General features: G+C 48.1%; 1 protein-coding gene across 1 annotated transcript in view; it reads right to left on the bottom strand.

Annotated features, from left to right (window-relative positions):
• The window catches only part of LOC135575183 (cytochrome P450 11B, mitochondrial-like), a 52,491-nt gene that overhangs the window by 23,862 nt on the left and 10,631 nt on the right, over window positions 1–17,998 (bottom strand). The window contains exon 4 of the mRNA XM_065027795.1: window positions 17,934–17,998. This exon is cut by the window's right edge and continues 139 nt beyond it. Within this exon, the coding sequence (XP_064883867.1) occupies window positions 17,934–17,998 (65 nt within the window). The remainder of the gene's footprint in view (window positions 1–17,933) is intronic.

Genomic DNA, 17,998 nt, shown 5'->3' with positions numbered 1-17,998 from the left:
GGGGTTGAGAGGAGAGAAGGAGAGGGGTTGAGAGAAGAGAAGGAGAAGGGTTGAGAGAAGAGAATGAGAAGGGTTGAGAGAAGAGAAGGAGAAGGGTTGAGAGAAGAGAAGGAGAAGGGTTGAGAGGAGAGAAGGAGAAGGGTTGAGAGCAGAGAAGGAGAAGGGTTGAGAGAAGGAAGAAGGGTTGAGAGGAGAGAAGGAGAGGGGTTGAGAGAAGAGAAGGAGAAGGGTTGAGAGAAGAGAAGGAGAAGGGTTGAGAGAAGAGAAGGAGAAGGGTTGAGAGAAGAGAAGGAGAAGGGTTGAGAGAAGAGAAGGAGAAGGGTTGAGAGAAGAGAAGAGAAGGGTTGAGAGAAGAGAAGGAGAAGGGTTGAGAGAAGAGAAGGAGAAGGGTTGAGAGAAGAGAAGGAGAAGGGTTGAGAGGAGAGAATGAGAGGGGTTGAGAGCAGAGAAGGAGAAGGGTTGAGAAAAGAGAATGAGAAGAGTTGAGAGGAGAGAATGAGAGGGGTTGAGAGCAGAGAAGGAGAAGGGTTGAGAGAAGAGAATGAGAAGGGTTGAGAGGAGAGAAGGAGAAGGGTTGAGAGAAGAGAAGGAGAAGGGTTGAGAGAAGAGAAGGAGAAGGGTTGAGAGAAGAGAAGGAGAAGGGTTGAGAGAAGAGAAGGAGAAGGGTTGAGAGAAGAGAAGGAGAGGGGTTGAGAGAGAGAAGAAGAAGGGTTGAGAGAAGAGAAGAAGAAGGGTTGAGAGAAGAGAAGGAGAAGGGTTGAGAGAAGAGAAGGAGAAGGGTTGAGAGAAGAGAAGGAGAAGGGTTGAGAGAAGAGAAGGAGAAGGGATTGAGAGGAGAGAGGAGAAGGAGAAGGAGTTGAGAGGAGAGAAGGAGAAGGGTTGAGAGAAGAGAAGGAGAAGGGTTGAGAGAAGAGAAGAGAAGGGTTGAGAGAGAGAAGGAGAAGGGTTGAGAGGAGAGAAGGAGAAGGGTTGAGAGAAGAGAAGGAGAAGGGTTGAGAGGAGAGAAGGAGAAGGGTTGAGAGAAGAGAAGAGAAGGGTTGAGAGAAGAGAATGAGAAGGGTTGAGAAGAGAGAAGGAGAAGGGTTGAGAGGAGAGAAGGAGAAGGGTTGAGAGAAGAGAAGGAGAGGGGTTGAGAGGAGAGAAGGAGAGGGGTTGAGAGCAGAGAAGGAGAAGGGTTGAGAGAAGAGAAGAGAAGGGTTGAGAGAAGAGAAGAAGAAGGGTTGAGAGAAGAGAAGGAGAAGGGTTGAGAGAAGAGAGGAGAGAAGAGAAGAGAGAGAGAGAAGGAGAAGGGTTGAGAGAAGAGAAGGAGAAGGGTTGAGAGAAGAGAAGGAGAAGGGTTGAGAGAAGAGAAGAGAAGGGTTGAGAGGAGAGAAGGAGAAGGGTTGAGAGAAGAGAAGGAGAAGGGTTGAGAGAAGAGAAGAGAAGGTTTGAGAGAAGAGAAGGAGAAGGGTTGAGAGAAGAGAAGGAGAAGGGTTGAGAGAAGAGAAGGAGAAGGGTTGAGAGAAGAGAAGGAGAAGGGTTGAGAGAGAGAGAAGGAGAAGGGTTGAGAGGAGAGAAGGAGAAGGGTTGAGAGAAGAGAAGGAGAAGGGTTGAGAGGAGAGAAGGAGAAGGGTTGAGAGAAGAGAAGAAGAAGGGTTGAGAGAAGAGAAGAGAAGGGTTGAGAGAAGAGAAGGAGAAGGGTTGAGAGAAGAGAAGGAGAAGGGTTGAGAGAAAGAGAAGGAGAAGGGTTGAGAGAGAAGAGAAGAGAAGAGAAGGAGAAGGGTTGAGAGAAGAGAAGGAGAAGGGTTGAGAGAAGAGAGGAGAAGAAGAAGAGAGAGGGGTTGAGAGGAGAGAAGGAGAAGGGTTGAGAGAAGAGAAGGAGAAGGGTTGAGAGAGAGAAGGAGAAGGTTGAGAGAAGAGAAGGAGAAGGGTTGAGAGGAGAGAAGGAGAAGGGTTGAGAGAAGAGAAGGAGAAGGGTTGAGAGAAGAGAAGAGGTTGAGAGGAAGAGAAGAGAAGGGTTGAGAAGAGAAGAGAAGAAGAGAGTTGAGAAGGGTTGAGAGAGAAGAAGAGAAGGAGGTTGAGAGGAGAGAAGGAGAAGGGTTGAGAGAAGAGAAGGAGAAGGGAAGGAGAAGGAGAGGTTTGAGAGAGAGAAGGAGAAGGGTTGAGAGAAGAGAAGGAGAAGGGTTGAGAGAAGAGAAGGAGAAGGTTTGAGAGAAGAGAAGGAGAAGGTTGAGAGAAGAGAAGGAGAAGGGTTGAGAGAAGGAGAAGAGAGAAGAGAAGGAGAAGGGTTGAGAGAAGAGAAGGAGAAGGGTTGAGGAGAGAAGGAGAAGGGTTGAGAGAGAGAAGGAGAAGGGTTGAGAGCAGAGAAGGAGAAGGGTTGAGAGAAGAGAATGAGAAGGGTTGAGAGAAGAGAAGAAGAAGGGTTGAGAGAAGAGAAGGAGAAGGGTTGAGAGAAGAGAAGGAGAAGGGTTGAGAGAAGGAGAAGGGTTGAGAGAAGGAAAGAAGGGTTGAGAGAAGAGAATGAGAAGGGGTTGAGAGAAGAGAAGGAGAAGGGTTGAGAGGAGAGAAGGAGAAGGGTTGAGAGAAGAGAAGGAGAAGGGTTGAGAAGGAGAAGGGTTGAGAGAAGAAGAAGAGAAGGGTTGAGAGGAGAGAAGGAGAAGGGTTGAGAGAGAGAAGGAGAAGGGTTGAGAGGAGAGAAGAAGGGTTGAGAGAGAGAAGAGAAGTTGAGAAGGGTTGAGAGTTGAGAGAAGAATGAGAGGGGTTGAGAGAGAGAGAGAGAAGGAGAAGGGTTGAGAGAAGAGAAGAAGAAGGGTTGAGAGAAGAGAAGGAGAAGAGAGAAGAGAAGGAGAAGGGTTGAGAGGAGAGAAGGAGAAGGGTTGAGAGAAGAGAAGGAGAAGGGTTGAGAGGAGAGAAGGAGAGGGGTTGAGAGAAGAGAAGAAGAAGGGTTGAGTGAAGAGAAGAGAAGGGTTGAGAAGAGAAGGAAGTTGAGAGAAGAGAAGAAGAAGGGTTGAGAGAAGAGAAGGAGAAGGGTTGAGAGAAGGAGAAGGAGAAGGATTGAGAGAAGAGAAGGAGAAGGGTTGAGAGAAGAGAAGGAGAAGGGTTGAGAGAAGGAGAAGAAGAAGAGAAGGAGAAGGGTTGAGAGGAGAGAAGGAGAAGGGTTGAGAGAAGAGAAGGAGAAGGGTTGAGAGGAGAGAATGAGAGGGGTTGAGAGAAGAGAAGGAGAAGGGTTGAGAGGAGAGAAGGAGAAGGGTTGAGAGAAGAGAAGGAGAAGGGTTGAGAGGAGAGAAGGAGAAGGTTTGAGAGAAGAGAAGAAGAAGGGTTGAGAGAAGAGAAGAAGAAGGGTTGAGAGAAGAGAAGGAGAAGGGTTGAGAGAAGAGAAGGAGAAGGGTTGAGAGAGAGAAGGAGAAGAGTTGAGAGAAGAGAAGGAGAAGGGTTGAGAGAAGAGAAGGAGAAGGGTTGAGAGGAGAGAAGGAGAAGGGTTGAGAGAAGAGAAGGAGAGGGGTTTAGAGGAGAGAAGGAGAAGGTTTGAGAGAAGAGAAGAAGAAGGGTTGAGAGAAGAGAAGGAGAAGGGTTGAGAGGAGAGAAGGAGAAGAGAGAAGGAGAAGGGTTGAGAGGAGAGAATGAGAGGGGTTGAGAGAAGAGAAGGAGAGGGGTTGAGAGAAGAGAAGGAGAAGGGTTGAGAGAAGAGAATGAGAAGGGTTGAGAGAAGAGAAGAAGAAGGGTTGAGAGAAGAGAAGGAGAAGGGTTGAGAGGAGAGAATGAGAGGGGTTGAGAGAAGAGAAGGAGAAGGGTTGAGAAAAGAATGAGAAGGGTTGAGAGGAGAAGATGAGAGGGGTTGAGAGCAGAGAAGGAGAGAGGAGAGAATGAGAGGGGTTGAGAGCAGAGAAGGAGAAGGGTTGAGAGAAGAGAATGAGAAGGGTTGAGAGAAGAGAAGAAGGTTTGAAGAAGGAAGGAGAAGGGTTGAGAGGAGAGAAGAGAGAAGGGTTGAGAGAAGAGAAGAAGAAGGGTTGAGAGAAGAGAAGGAGAAGGGTTGAGAGAAGAGAAGGAGAAGGGTTGAGAGAAGAGAAGGAGAAGGGTTGAGAGGAGAGAAGGAGAAGGGTTGAGAGAAGAGAATGAGAAGGTTGAGAGGAGAGAAGAGAGGGTTGAGAGAAGAGAAGGAGAAGGGTTGAGAGAAGAGAATGAGAAGGGTTGAGAGGAGAGAAGGAGAGGGGTTGAGAGAAGAGAAGGAGAAGGGTTGAGAGAAGAGAATGAGAAGGGTTGAGAGAAGAGAAGGAGAAGGGTTGAGAGAAGAGAAGGAGAAGGGTTGAGAGGAGAGAAGGAGAGGGGTTGAGAGAAGAGAAGAAGAAGGGTTGAGAGAAGAGAAGAAGAAGGGTTGAGAGAAGAGAAGGAGAAGGGTTGAAGAGAAGGAGAGAGAGAAGGAGAAGGGTTGAGAGAAGAGAAGGAGAAGGGTTGAGAGAAGAAGGAGAGAAGGAGAAGGGTTGAGAGGAGAGAAGGAGAAGGGTTGAGAGAAGAGAAGGAGAAGGGTTGAGAGAAGAGAAGGAGAAGGGTTGAGAGGAGAGAAGGAGAGGGGTTGAGAGAAGAGAAGAGAAGGAGAAGAAGGGTTGAGAGAAGAGAAGGAGAAGGGTTGAGAGAGAGAAGGAGAAGGGTTGAGAGAAGAGAAGGAGAAGGGTTGAGAGAAGAGAAGGAGAAGGGTTGAGAGAAGAGAAGGAGAAGGGTTGAGAGAGAGAAGGAGAAGGGGTTGAGAGAAGAGAAGGAGAAGGGTTGAGAGGAGAGAAGGAGAAGGGTTGAGAGAAGAGAAGGAGAAGGGTTGAGAGAGAAGAGAATGAGAAGGGTTTGAGAGAAGAGAAGGAGAAGGTTGAGAGAAGAGAAGAAGAAGGGTTGAGAGAAGAGAAGGAGAAGGGTTGAGAGAAGAGAAGGAGAAGGGTTGAGAGAAGAGAAGAAGAAGGGTTGAGAGAAGAGAAGAGAAGAAGGAGAAGAGGAGAGGGGTTGAGAGAGAGAAGGAGAAGGGTTGAGAGGAGAAGAGAAGGGTTGAAGGAGAGAAGAATGAGAAGGGTTGAGAGAGAGAAGGAGAAGGGTTGAGAGAGAGAAGAAGGGTTGAGAGGAGAGAAGGAGAAGGGTTGAGAGAAGAGAAGGAGAAGGGTTGAGAGAGAGAAGGAGAAGGGTTGAGAGAAGAGAAGAAGAAGGGTTGAGAGAAGAGAAGGAGAAGGGTTGAGAGAAGAGAAGGAGAAGGGTTGAGAGAAGAGAAGGAGAAGGGTTGAGAGAAGAAGGGTTGAAGAAGAGAAGGGGTTGAGAGAGAGAAGAAGAGAGAAGGGTTGAGAGAAGAGAAGGAGAAGGGTTGAGAGAAGAGAAGGAGAAGGGTTGAGAGGAGAGAAGGAGAAGGGTTGAGAGAAGAGAAGGAGAAGGGTTGAGAGAAGAGAAGGAGAAGGGTTGAGAGAAGGAGAAGGGTTGAGTTAAGAGAAGGAGAAGGAGGGTTGAGAGGAGAGAAGGAGAAGGGTTGAGAGAAGAGAAGGAGAAGGGTTGAGAGAAGAGAAGAAGAAGGGTTGAGAGAAGAGAAGGAGAGGAGAGAAGAGGGTTGAGAGAAGAGAAGAAGAGAAAGGGGTTGAGAGAAGAGAAGGAGAAGGGTTGAGAGAAGAGAAGGAGAAGGGTTGAGAGGAGAGAAGGAGAAGGGTTGAGAGAAGAGAAGGAGAAGGGTTGAGAGAAGAGAAGAATGAGAAGGGTTGAGAGAAGAAGGGTTGAGAGAAGAGAAGGAGAAGGGTTGAGAGAAGAGAAGGAGAAGGGTTGAGAGAAGAGAAGGAGAAGGGTTGAGAGGAGAGAAGGAGAAGGGTTGAGAGAAGAGAAGGAGAAGGGTTGAGAGAAGAGAAGAAGAGAGAAGAGAAGGAGAAGGGTTGAGAGAAGAGAAGAAGAAGGGTTGAGAGAAGAGAAGGAGAAGGGTTGAGAGAGAAGGAGAGGGGTTGAGAGAAGAGAAGAAGAAGGGTTGAGAGAAGAGAAGAAGAAGGGTTGAGAGAAGAGAAGGAGAAGGGTTGAGAGAAGAGAAGGAGAAGGGTTGAGAGGAGAGAATGAGAAGGGTTGAGAGCAGAGAAGGAGAAGGGTTGAGAAAAGAGAATGAGAAGAGTTGAGAGGAGAGAAGAAGGGGTTGAGAGAAGAGAAGGAGAAGGGTTGAGAGAAGAGAAGGAGAAGGGTTGAGAGAAGAGAAGGAGAAGGGTTGAGAGGAGAGAAGGAGAGGGTTGAGAGAAGAGAAGGAGAAGGGTTGAGAGAAGAGAAGGAGAAGGGTTGAGAGAAGAGAAGGAGAAGGGGTTGAGAGAAGAGAAGGAGAAGGGTTGAGAGAAGAGAAGAGAGGGGTTGAGAGAAGAGAAGAAGAAGGGTTGAGAGAAGAGAAGGAGAAGGGTTGAGAGAAGAGAAGGAGAAGGGTTGAGAGAAGAGAAGAGAAGAAGGGTTGAGAGAAGAGAAGGAGAAGGGTTGAGAGAAGGAGAAGGAGAAGGGTTGAGAGAAGAGAAGAAGGGTTGAGAGAAGAGAAGGAGAAGGGTTGAGAGAGAGAGAAGGAGAAGGGTTGAGAGAAGAGAAGGAGAAGGGTTGAGAGAAGAGAAGAAGAAGGGTTGAGAGAAGAGAAGGAGAAGGGTTGAGAGGAGAGAATGAGAGGGTTGAGAGAGAGAAGGAGAAGGGTTGAGAAAAGAGAATGAGAAGGGTTGAGAGGAGAGAATGAGAGGGGTGAGAGAGAGAAGGAGAAGGGTTGAGAGAAGAGAAGGAGAAGGGTTGAGAGAAGAGAAGGAGAAGGGTTGAGAGAAGAGAAGGAGAAGGGTTGAGAGGAGAGAAAGGTTGAGAGAGAGGAGGGGTTGAGAGAAGAGAAGAAGAAGGGTTGAGAGAAGAGAAGAAGAAGGGTTGAGAGAAGAGAAGGAGAAGGGTTGAGAGAAGAGAAGGAGAGGGGTTGAGAGGAGAGAAGGAGAAGGGTTGAGAAAGAGAATGAGAAGGGTTGAGAAGAGAATGAGAGGGGTTGAGAGGAGAGAAGGAGAAGGGTTGAGAGAAGAGAATGAGAAGGGTTGAGAGAAGAGAAGGAGAAGGGTTGAGAGAAGAGAAGGAGAAGGGTTGAGAGGAGAGAAGGAGAAGGGTTGAGAGAAGAGAAGAAGAAGGGTTGAGAGAAGAGAAGGAGAAGGGTTGAGAGAAGAGAAGGAGAAGGGTTGAGAGAAGAGAAGGAGAAGGGTTGAGAGAAGAGAAGGAGAAGGGTTGAGAGGAGAGAAGGAGAAGGGTTGAGAGAAGAGAAGGAGAAGGGTTGAGAGAAGAGAAGGAGAAGGGTTGAGAGGAGAGAAGGAGAAGGGTTGAGAGAAGAGAAGGAGAAGGGTTGAGAGGAGAGAAGGAGAAGGGTTGAGAGAAGAGAAGGAGAAGGGTTGAGAGAAGAGAGAAGGGTTGAGAGGAGAGAAGGAGAAGGGTTGAGAGAAGAGAAGGAGAGGGGTGAGAGAGGAGAAGAGGGTTGAGAAGAGAAGAGAAGGTTTGAGAGAAGAGAAGAAGAAGGGTTGAGAGAAGAGAAGGAGAAGGGTTGAGAGAAGAGAAGGAGAAGGGTTGAGAGAGAGAAGGAGAAGGGTTGAGAGAGAGAAGGAGAAGGGTTGAGAGGAGAGAAGGAGAAGGGTTGAGAGAAGAGAAGGAGAGGGGTTGAGAGAGAGAGAGAAGGAGAGAAGGGTTGAGAGAAGAGAAGGAGAAGGGTTGAGAGAAGAGAAGGAGAAGGGTTGAGAGAGAAGAGAAGGAGAAGGGTTGAGAGAAGAGAAGAGAAGGGTTGAGAGAAGAGAAGGAGAAGGGTTGAGAGAAGAGAAGGAGAAGGGTTGAGAGAAGAGAAGGAGAAGGGTTGAGAGAAGAGAAGGAGAAGGGTTGAGAGAAGAGAAGGAGAGGGTTGAGAGAAGAGAAGAGAAGGGTTGAGAGAAGAGAAGAGAAGGGTTGAGAGAAGAGTTGAGAAGGGTTGGAGAGAAGAGAAGGAGAAGGGGTTGAGAGGAGAGAAGAGAAGGGTTGAGAAGAGGTTGAGAAGGGTTGAGAGAAAGAGAAGGAGAAGGGTTGAGAGGAGAGAATGAGAGGGGTTGAGAGGAGAGAAGGAGAAGGGTTGAGAGAAGAGAATGAGAAGGTTGAGAGAAGGGTTGAGAGAAGAGAAGGAGAAGGGTTGAGAGAAGAGAAGGAGAAGGGTTGAGAGAAGAGAAGGAGAAGGGTTGAGAGGAGAGAAGGAGAAGGGTTGAGAGAAGAGAAGGAGAAGGGTTGAGAGAAGAGAAGGAGAAGGGTTGAGAGAAGAGAAGGAGAAGGGTTGAGAGAAGAGAAGAGAAGGGTTGAGAGAAGAGAAGGAGAAGGGTTGAGAGAAGAGAAGGAGAAGGGTTGAGAGAAGAGAAGGAGAAGGGTTGAGAGAAGAGAAGGAGAAGGGTTGAGAGGAGAGAAGGAGAAGGGTTGAGAGAAGGAGAGGGTTGAGAGAAGAGAAGAAGAAGGGTTGAGAGGAGAGAAGGAGAAGGGTTGAGAGAAGAGAAGGAGAGGGGTTGAGAGAAGAGAAGAGAAGGGTTGGAGAAGAGAATGAGAAGGGTTGAGAGAAGAGAAGGAGAAGGGTTGAGAGAAGAGAAGAGAAGGGTTGAGAGAAGAGAAGGAGAAGGGTTGAGAGAAGAGAAGGAGAAGGGTTGAGAAGGGAGAGAGAGAAGGAGAAGGGTTGAGAGAGAGAGAAGGAGAGGGTTGAGAGAAGAGAAGAAGAAGGGTTGAGAGAAGAGAAGGAGAAGGGTTGAGAGGAGAGAAGGAGAAGGGTTGAGAGAAGAGAAGGAGAAGGGTTGAGAGAAGAGAAGGAGAAGGGTTGAGAGAAGAGAAGGAGAAGGGTTGAGAGAAGAGAAGGAGAAGGGTTGAGAAGAGAAGAGAAGGGTTGAGAGAAGAGAAGGAGAAGGGTTGAGAGAAGAGAAGGAGAAGGGTTGAGAGAAGAGAAGGAGAAGGGTTGAGAGAAGAGAAGGAGAAGGGTTGAGAGAAGAGAAGGAGAAGGGTTGAGAGAAGAGAAGGAGAAGGGTTGAGAGAAGAGAAGGAGAAGGGTTGAGAGGACAGAAGGAGAGGGTTGAGAGAAGAGAGAAGAAGGGTTGAGAGAAGAGAAGGAGAAGGGTTGAGAGAAGAGAAGGAGAAGGGTTGAGAGAAGAGAAGGAGAAGGGTTGAGAGGAGAGAAGGAGAGGGGTTGAGAGAAGAGAAGAAGAAGGGTTGAGAGAAGAGAAGGAGAAGGGTTGAGAGAAGAGAAGGAGAAGGGTTGAGAGAAAGAGAAGGAGAAGGGTTGAGAGGAGAGAAGGAGAAGGGTTGAGAGAAGAGAAGGAGAAGGGTTGAGAGAAGAGAAGGAGAAGGGTTGAGAGAAGAGAAGGAGAAGGGTTGAGAGAAGAGAAGGAGAAGGGTTGAGAGAAGAGAAGGAGAAGGGTTGAGAGAAGAGAAGAGAAGGGTTGAGAGAGAGAAGGAGAAGGGTTGAGAGAAGAGAAGGAGAAGGGTTGAGAGAAGAGAAGAAGAAGGGTTGAGAGAAGAGAAGGAGAAGGGTTGAGAGAAGAGAAGGAGAAGGGTTGAGAGAAGAGAAGGAGAAGGGTTGAGAGAAGAGAAGGAGAAGGGTTGAGAGAAGAGAAGGAGAAGGGTTGAGAGGAGAGAAGGAGAAGGGTTGAGAGAAGAGAAGGAGAAGGGTTGAGAGAAGAGAAGGAGAAGGGTTGAGAGAAGAGAAGGAGAGGGGTTGAGAGGAGAGAAGGAGAAGGTTTGAGAGAAGAGAAGAAGAAGGGTTGAGAGAAGAGAAGAAGGGTTGAGAGAAGGAGAAGGAGAAGGGTTGAGAGTAGAGAAGGAGAAGGGTTGAGAGAAGAGAAGGAGAAGGGTTGAGAGGAGAGAAGGAGAAGGGTTGAGAGAAGAGAAGGAGAAGGGTTGAGAGAAGAGAAGGAGAAGGGTTGAGAGAAGAGAAGGAGAAGGGTTGAGAGGAGAGAAGGAGAAGGGTTGAGAGAAGAGAAGAGAGAAGGGTTGAGAGGAGAGAAGGAGAAGGGTTGAGAGAAGAGAAGGAGAAGGGTTGAGAGGAGAGAAGGAGAAGGGTTTTGAGAGGAGAGAAGAGAAGGGTTGAGAGAAGAGAAGGAGAGGGGGTTGAGAAGAGAAGGAGAAGGGTTGAGAGAAGAGAAGGAGAAGGGTTGAGAGGAGAGAAGGAGAAGGTTTGAGAGAAGAGAAGAAGAAGGGTTGAGAGAAGAGAAGGAGAAGGGTTGAGAGAAGAGAAGGAGAAGGGTTGAGAGAAGAGAAGGAGAAGGGTTGAGAGAAGAGAAGGAGAAGGGTTGAGAGAAGAGAAGGAGAAGGGTTGAGAGGAGAGAAGGAGAAGGAGGAGGGGTTGAGAGAAGAGAAGGAGAGGGGTTGAGAGAGAGAAGAGAAGGTTGAGAGAAGAGAAGGAGAAGGGTTGAGAGAAGAGAAGGAGAAGGGTTGAGAGAAGAGAAGGAGAGGGTTGAGAGGAGAGAAGGAGAAGGGTTGAGAGAAGAGAAGGAGAAGGGTTGAGAGAAGAGAAGGAGAAGGGTTGAGAGAAGAGAAGGAGAAGGTTGAGAGAAGAGAAGGAGAAGGGTTGAGAGAAGAGAAGGAGAAGGGTTGAGAGGAGAGAAGGAGAAGGTTTGAGAGAAGAAGAAGAAGAGAGAAAGAAGGTTGAGAGAAGAGAAGGAGAAGGGTTGAGAGAAGAGAAGGAGAAGGGTTGAGAGAAGAGAAGGAGAAGGGTTGAGAGAAGAGAAGGAGAAGGGTTGAGAGAAGAGAAGGAGAAGGGTTGAGAGAAGAGAAGGAGAAGGGTTGAGAGAGAGAAGGAGAAGGGTTGAGAGAAGAGAAAGAAGAGAAGGGTTGAGAGAAGAGAAGGAGAAGGGTTGAGAGAAGAGAAGGAGAAGGGTTGAGAGGAGAGAAGGAGAAGGGTTGAGAGAAGAGAAGAAGAAGGGTTGAGAGAGAGAAGGAGAAGGGTTGAGAGAAGAGAAGGAGAAGGGTTGAGAGAAGAGAAGGAGAAGGGTTGAGAGAAGAGAAGGAGAAGGGTTGAGAGAAGAGAAGGAGAAGGGTTGAGAGAAGAGAAGGAGAAGGGTTGAGAGAAGAGAAGGAGAAGGGTTGAGAGAGAGAAGAGAAGGGTTGAGAGAAGAGAAGAAGAAGGGTTGAGAGAAGAGAAGGAGAAGGGTTGAGAGAAGAGAAGGAGAAGGGTTGAGAGAAGAGAAGGAGAAGGGTTGAGAGAAGAGAAGGAGAAGGGTTGAGAGAAGAGAAGGAGAAGGGTTGAGAGAAGAGAAGAAGAAGGGTTGAGAGAAGAGAAGGAGAAGGGTTGAGAGAAGAGAAGGAGAAGGGTTGAGAGAGAGAAGAAGAAGGGTTGAGAGAAGAGAAGGAGAAGGGTTGAGAGAAGAGAAGGAGAGGGGTTGAGAAGAGAAGGAGAAGGTTTGAGAGAAGAGAAGAAGAAGGGTTGAGAGAAGAGAAGGAGAAGGGTTGAGAGAAGAGAAGGAGAAGGGTTGAGAGAAGAGAAGGAGAAGGGTTGAGAGAAGAGAAGGAGAAGGGTTGAGAGAAGAGAAGGAGAAGGGTTGAGAGAAGAGAAGGAGAAGGTTGAGAGAAGAGAAGAAGAAGGGTTGAGAGAAGAGAAGGAGAAGGGTTGAGAGAAGAGAAGAAGAAGGGTTGAGAGAAGCAGAAGGAGAAGGGTTGAGAGAAGAGAAGGAGAAGGGTTGAGAGAAGGAGAAGGAGGGTTGAGAGGAGAGAAGGAGAAGGGTTGAGAGAAGAGAAGGAGAAGGGGTTGAGAGAAGAGAAGAAGAAGGGTTGAGAGAAGAGAAGAAGAAGGGTTGAGAGAAGAGAAGGAGAAGGGTTGAGAGAAGAGAAGGAGAAGGGTTGAAGAAGAGAAGGAGAAGGGTTGAGAGAAAGAGAAGGAGAAGGGTTGAGAGAAGAGAAGGAGAAGGGTTGAGAGAAGAGAAGGAGAAGGGTTGAGAGAAGAGAAGGAGAAGGGTTGAGAGAAGAGAAGGAGAAGGGTTGAGAGAAGAGAAGAGAAGGGTTGAGAGAAGAGAAGGAGAAGGGTTGAGAGAAGAGAAGGAGAAGGGTTGAGAGAAGAGAAGGAGAAGGGTTGAGAGAAGAGAAGGAGAAGGGTTGAGAGAAGAGAAGGAGAAGGGTTGAGAGAAGAGAAGGAGAAGGGTTGAGAGAAGAGAAGGAGAAGGGTTGAGAGAAGAGAAGGAGAAGGGTTGAGAGGAGAGAAGGAGAAGGGTTGAGAGAAGAGAAGGAGAAGGGTTGAGAGGAGAGAAGGAGAAGGGTTGAGAGAAGAGAAGGAGAAGGGTTGAGAGGAGAGAAGGAGAAGGAGAAGGGTTGAGAGAAGAGAAGGAGAAGAGGGTTGAGAGAAGAGAAGGAGAAGGGTTGAGAGGAGAGAAGGAGAAGGGTTGAGAGAAGAGAAGGAGAAGGGTTGAGAGAAGAGAAGGAGAAGGGTTGAGAGAAGAGAAGAGAAGGGTTGAGAGAAGAGAAGGAGAAGGGTTGAGAGAAGAGAAGGAGAAGGGTTGAGAGAAGAGAAGGAGAAGGGTTGAGAGAAGAGAAGGAGAAGGGTTGAGAGAAGAGAAGAAGAAGGGTTGAGAGAAAGAAGAGAAGGAGAAGGGTTGAGAGAAGAGAAGGAGAAGGGTGGAGAGGAGAGAAGGAGAAGGGTTGAGAGAAGAGAAGGAGAGGGGTTGAGAGGAGAGAAGGAGAAGGGTTGAGAGAAGAGAAGAAGAAGGGTTGAGAGAAGAGAAGAAGAAGGGTTGAGAGAAGAGAAGGAGAAGGGTTGAGAGAAGAGAAGGGTTGAGAGGAGAGAAGGAGAAGGGTTGAGAGAAGAGAAGGAGAAGGGTTGAGAGAAGAGAAGAAGAAGGGTTGAGAGAAGAGAAGGAGAAGGGTTGAGAGAAGAGAAGGAGAAGGGTTGAGAGAAGGAGAAGGAGAAGGGTTGAGAGAAGAGAAGGAGAAGGGTTGAGAGGAGAGAAGGAGAAGGGTTGAGAGAGAGAAGGAGAAGGGTTGAGAGAAGAGAAGGAGAGAGAGGAGAGAAGGAGAAGGGTTGAGAGAAGAGAAGGAGAAGGGTTGAGAGGAGAGAAGGAGAAGGGTTGAGAGAAGAGAAGGAGAAGGGTTGAGAGAAGAGAAGAGAAGGGTTGAGAGGAGAGAAGGAGAAGGGTTGAGAGAAGAGAAGGAGAAGGGTTGAGAGGAGAGAAGGAGAAGGTTGGAGAGAAGAGAAGGAGAAGGGTGGAGAGGAGAGAAGGAGAAGGGTTGAGAGAAGAGAAGGAGAGGGGTTGAGAGGAGAGAAGGAGAAGGTTTGAGAGAAGAGAAGAAGAAGGGTTGAGAGAAGAGAAGAGAAGGGTTGAGAGAAGAGAAGGAGAAGGGTTGAGAGAAGAGAAGGAGAAGGGTTGAGAGAAGAGAAGGAGAAGGGTTGAGAGAAGAGAAGGAGAAGGGTGGAGAGGAGAGAAGGAGAAGGGTTGAGAGAAGAGAAGGAGAGGGGTTGAGAGGAGAGAAGGAGAAGGTTTGAGAGAATAGAAGAAGAAGGGTTGAGAGAAGAGAAGAAGAAGGGTTGAGAGAAGAGAAGGAGAAGGGTTGAGAGAAGAGAAGGAGAGGGGTTGAGAGGAGAGAAGGAGAAGGTTTGAGAGAAGAGAAGAAGAAGGGTTGAGAGAAGAGAAGACGAATGGCTGAGAGAAGAGAAGGAGAAGGGTTGAGAGAAGAGAAGGAGAAGGGTTGAGAGAAGAGAAGGAGAAGGGTTGAGAGAAGAGAAGGAGAAGGGTTGAGAGGAGAGAAGGAGAAGGGTTGAGAGAAGAGAAGGAGAAGGGTTGAGAGGAGAGAAGGAGAAGGTTTGAGAGAATAGAAGAAGAAGGGTTGAGAGAAGAGAAGAAGAAGGGTTGAGAGAAGAGAAGGAGAAGGGTTGAGAGAAGAGAAGGAGAAGGTTGAGAGAAGAGAAGGAGAAGGGTGAGAGAAGAGAAGGAGAAGGGTTGAGAGAAGAGAAGGAGAGGGGTTGAGAGGAGAGAAGGAGAAGGTTTGAGAGAAGAGAAGAAGAAGGGTTGAGAGAAGAGAAGGAGAAGGGTTGAGAGAAGAGAAGGAGAAGGGTTGAGAGAAGAGAAGGAGAAGGGTTGAGAGAAGAGAAGGAGAAGGGTTGAGAGAAGAGAAGGAGAAGGGTTGAGAGAAGAGAAGGAGAGGGGTTGAGAGGAGAGAAGGAGAAGGTTTGAGAGAAGAGAAGAAGAAGGGTTGAGAGAAGAGAAGAAGAAGGGTTGAGAGAAGAGAAGGAGAAGGGTTGAGAGAAGAGAAGGAGAGGGGTTGAGAGGAGAGAAGGAGAAGGTTTGAGAGAAGAGAAGGAGAAGGGTTGAGAGAAGAGAAGGAGAAGGGTTGAGAGAAGAGAAGGAGAAGGGTTGAGAGAAGAGAAGGAGAAGGGTTGAGAGAAGAGAAGGAGAAGGGTTGAGAGAAGAGAAGGAGAAGGGTGGAGAGGAGAGAAGGAGAAGGGTTGAGAGAAGAGAAGGAGAGGGGTTGAGAGGAGAGAAGGAGAAGGTTTGAGAGGAGAAGAAGAAGGGTTGAGAGAAGAGAAGAGAAGGGTTGAGAGAAGAGAAGGAGAAGGGTTGAGAGAAGAGAAGGAGAAGGGTTGAGAGGAGAGAAGGAGAAGGGTTGAGAGAAGAGAAGGAGAAGGGTTGAGAGAAGAGAAGAAGAAGGGTTGAGAGAAGAGAAGGAGAAGGGTTGAGAGAAGAGAAGGAGAAGGGTTGAGAGAAGGAGAAGGGTTGAGAGGAGAGAAGGAGAAGGGTTGAGAGAAGAGAAGGAGAGGGGTTGAGAGGAGAGAAGGAGAAGGTTTGAGAGAAGAGAAGAAGAAGGGTTGAGAGAAGAGAAGGAGAAGGGTTGAGAGAAGAGAAGGAGAAGGGTTGAGAGAAGAGAAGGAGAAGGGTTGAGAGAAGAGAAGAAGAAGGGTTGAGAGAAGAGAAGGAGAAGGGTTGAGAGAAGAGAAGGAGAAGGTTTGAGAGAAGAGAAGGAGAAGGGTTGAGAGAAGAGAAGGAGAAGGGTTGAGAGAAGAGAAGAAGAAGGGTTGAGAGAAGAGAAGGAGAAGGGTTGAGAGAAGAGAAGGAGAAGGGTTGAGAGAAGGAGAAGGGTTGAGAGGAGAGAAGGAGAAGGGTTGAGAGAAGAGAAGGAGAAGGGTTGAGAGGAAGAGAAGGAGAAGGTTGAGAGAGAGAAGAGAAGAAGAGAAGGGTTGAGAGAGAGAAGAGAAGGAGAAGGGTTGAGAGAAGAGAAGGAGAAGGGTTGAGAGAAGAGAAGGAGAAGGGTTGAGAGAAGAGAAGGAGAAGGGTTGAGAGAAGAGAAGGAGAAGGGTTGAGAGAAGGAGAAAGAGAGAGAAGGAGAAGGGTTGAGAGAAGAGAAGGAGAAGGGTTGAGAGAAGAGAAGGAGAAGGGTTGAGAGAAGAAGGAGGTTGAGAGAAGAGAAGGAGAAGGGTTGAGAGAAGAGAAGGAGAAGGGTTGAGAGAAGAGAAGGAGAAGGGTTGAGAGAAGAGAAGGAGAAGGGTTGAGAGAAGAGAAGGAGAAGGGTTGAGAGGAGAGAAGAGAAGAAGAGAAGGAGAAGGGTTGAGAGAAGAGAAGGAGAAGGGTTGAGAGAAGAGAAGGAGAAGGGTTGAGAGGAGAGAAGGAGAAGGGTTGAGAGAAGAGAAGGAGAAGGGTTGAGAGAAGAGAAGGAGAAGGGTTGAGAGGAGAGAAGGAGAAGGGTTGAGAGGAGAGAAGGAGAAGGGTTGAGAGAAGAGAAGGAGAAGGGTTGAGAGAAGAGAAGGAGAAGGGTTGAGAGAAGAGAAGAAGAAGGGTTGAGAGAAGAGAAGGAGAAGGGTTGAGAGAAGAGAAGAAGAAGGGTTGAGAGAAGAGAAGGAGAAGGGTTGAGAGAAGAGAAGGAGAAGGGTTGAGAGAAGGAGAAGGAGAAGGGTTGAGAGAAGAGAAGGAGAAGGGTTGAGAGAAGAGAAGGAGAAGGGTTGAGAGAAGAGAAGGAGAAGGGTTGAGAGGAGAGAAGGAGAAGGGTTGAGAGGAGAGAAGGAGAAGGGTTGAGAGAAGAGAAGGAGAAGGGTTGAGAGAAGAGAAGGAGAAGGGTTGAGAGAAGAGAAGGAGAAGGGTTGAGAGAAGGAGAAGGAGAAGGGTTGAGAGAAGAGAAGGAGAAGGGTTGAGAGAAGAGAAGGAGAAGGGTTGAGAGAAGAGAAGGAGAAGGGTTGAGAGGAGAGAAGGAGAAGGGTTGAGAGGAGAGAAGGAGAAGGGTTGAGAGAAGAGAAGGAGAAGGGTTGAGAGAAGAGAAGGAGAAGGGTTGAGAGGAGAGAAGGAGAAGGGTTGAGAGGAGAGAAGGAGAAGGGTTGAGAGAAGAGAAGGAGAAGGGTTGAGAGGAGAGAAGGAGAGGGGTTGAGAGGAGAGAAGGAGAGGGGTTGAGAGGAGAGAAGGAGAAGGGTTGAGAGGAGAGAAGGAGAAGGTTTGAGAGAAGAGAAGAAAAGGGTTGAGAGAAGAGAAGAAGAAGGGTTGAGAGAAGAGAAGGAGAAGGGTTGAGAGAAGAGAAGGAGAAGGGTTGAGAGGAGAGAAGGAGAAGGGTTGAGAGAAGAGAAGGAGAAGGGTTGAGAGAAGAGAAGAAGAAGGGTTGAGAGAAGGAGAAGGAGAAGTGTTGAGAGAAGAGAAGGAGAAGGGTTGAGAGAAGGAGAAGGGTTGAGAGGAGAGAAGGAGAAGGGTTGAGAGAAGAGAAGGAGAAGGGTTGAGAGAAGAGAAGGAGAAGGGTTGAGAGAAGAGAAGGAGAAGGGTGGAGAGGAGAGAAGGAGAAGGGTTGAGAGAAGAGAAGAAGAAGGGTTGAGAGAAGCAGAAGGAGAAGTGTTGAGAGAAGAGAAGGAGAAGGGTTGAGAGAAGGAGAAGGGTTGAGAGGAGAGAAGGAGAAGGGTTGAGAGAAGAGAAGGAGAAGGGTTGAGAGGAGAGAAGGAGAAGGGTTGAGAGGAGAGAAGGGTTGAGAGAAGAGAAGGGTTGAGAGAAGAGAAGGAGAAGGGTTGAGAGGAGAGAAGGAGAAGGGTTGAGAGGAGAGAAGGAGAAGGGTTGAGAGAAGAGAAGGAGAAGGGTTGAGAGGAGAGAAGGAGAGGGGTTGAGAGGAGAGAAGGAGAGGGGTTGAGAGGAGAGAATGAGAAGGGTTGAGAGGAGAGAAGGAGAAGGTTTGAGAGAAGAGAAGAAAAAGGGTTGAGAGAAGAGAAGAAGAAGGGTTGAGAGAAGAGAAGGAGAAAGGTTGAGAGAAGAGAAGGAGAAGGGTTGAGAGGAGAGAAGGAGAAGGGTTGAGAGAAGAGAAGGAGAAGGGTTGAGAGAAGAGAAGAAGAAGGGTTGAGAGAAGGAGAAGGAGAAGTGTTGAGAGAAGAGAAGGAGAAGGGTTGAGAGAAGGAGAAGGGTTGAGAGGAGAGAAGGAGAAGGGTTGAGAGAAGGAGAAGGAGAAGTGTTGAGAGAAGAGAAGGAGAAGGGTTGAGAGAAGGAGAAGGGTTGAGAGGAGAGAAGGAGAAGGGTTGAGAGAAAAGAAGGAGAGGGGTTGAGAGGAGAGAAGGAGAAGGTTTGAGAGAAGAGAAGAAGAAGGGTTGAGAGAAGAGAAGGAGAAGGGTTGAGAGAAGAGAAGGAGAAGGGTTGAGAGAAGAGAAGGAGAAGGGTTGAGAGAAGAGAAGGAGAAGGGTTGAGAGGAGAGAAGGAGGAGGGTTGAGAGAAGAGAAGGAGAAGGGTTGAGAGAAGAGAAGGAGAAGGGTTGAGAGGAGAGAAGGAGAAGGGTTGAGAGGAGAGAAGGAGAAGGGTTGAGAGAAGAGAAGGAGAAGGGTTGAGAGGAGAGAAGGAGAGGGGTTGAGAGGAGAGAAGGAGAGGGGTTGAGAGGAGAGAAGGAGAAGGGTTGAGAGGAGAGAAGGAGAAGGGTTGAGAGGAGAGAAGGAGAAGGGTTGAGAGGAGAGAAGGAATGGTAGTGAATGAGGGGAGAAGTGTTGTCATTACTATCATTAGTTTATCATTGTTTTATTCCTTTTGGGGATGATTTTCTTCTTTGTGTCTCACCGTGGCTGAAGATGATGTCCCATGCAGTGGCGTGTTGTGTCCAGAGGGGGGCGCCCAGGCGCCAC

This window comes from Oncorhynchus nerka, linkage group LG14 (assembly GCF_034236695.1).
Source record: "Oncorhynchus nerka isolate Pitt River linkage group LG14, Oner_Uvic_2.0, whole genome shotgun sequence".
Taxonomy (NCBI): domain Eukaryota; kingdom Metazoa; phylum Chordata; class Actinopteri; order Salmoniformes; family Salmonidae; genus Oncorhynchus; species Oncorhynchus nerka.
Note: the sequence above shows the minus strand (reverse complement) of the source record. Positions and strands in the feature narration are given on the sequence as shown.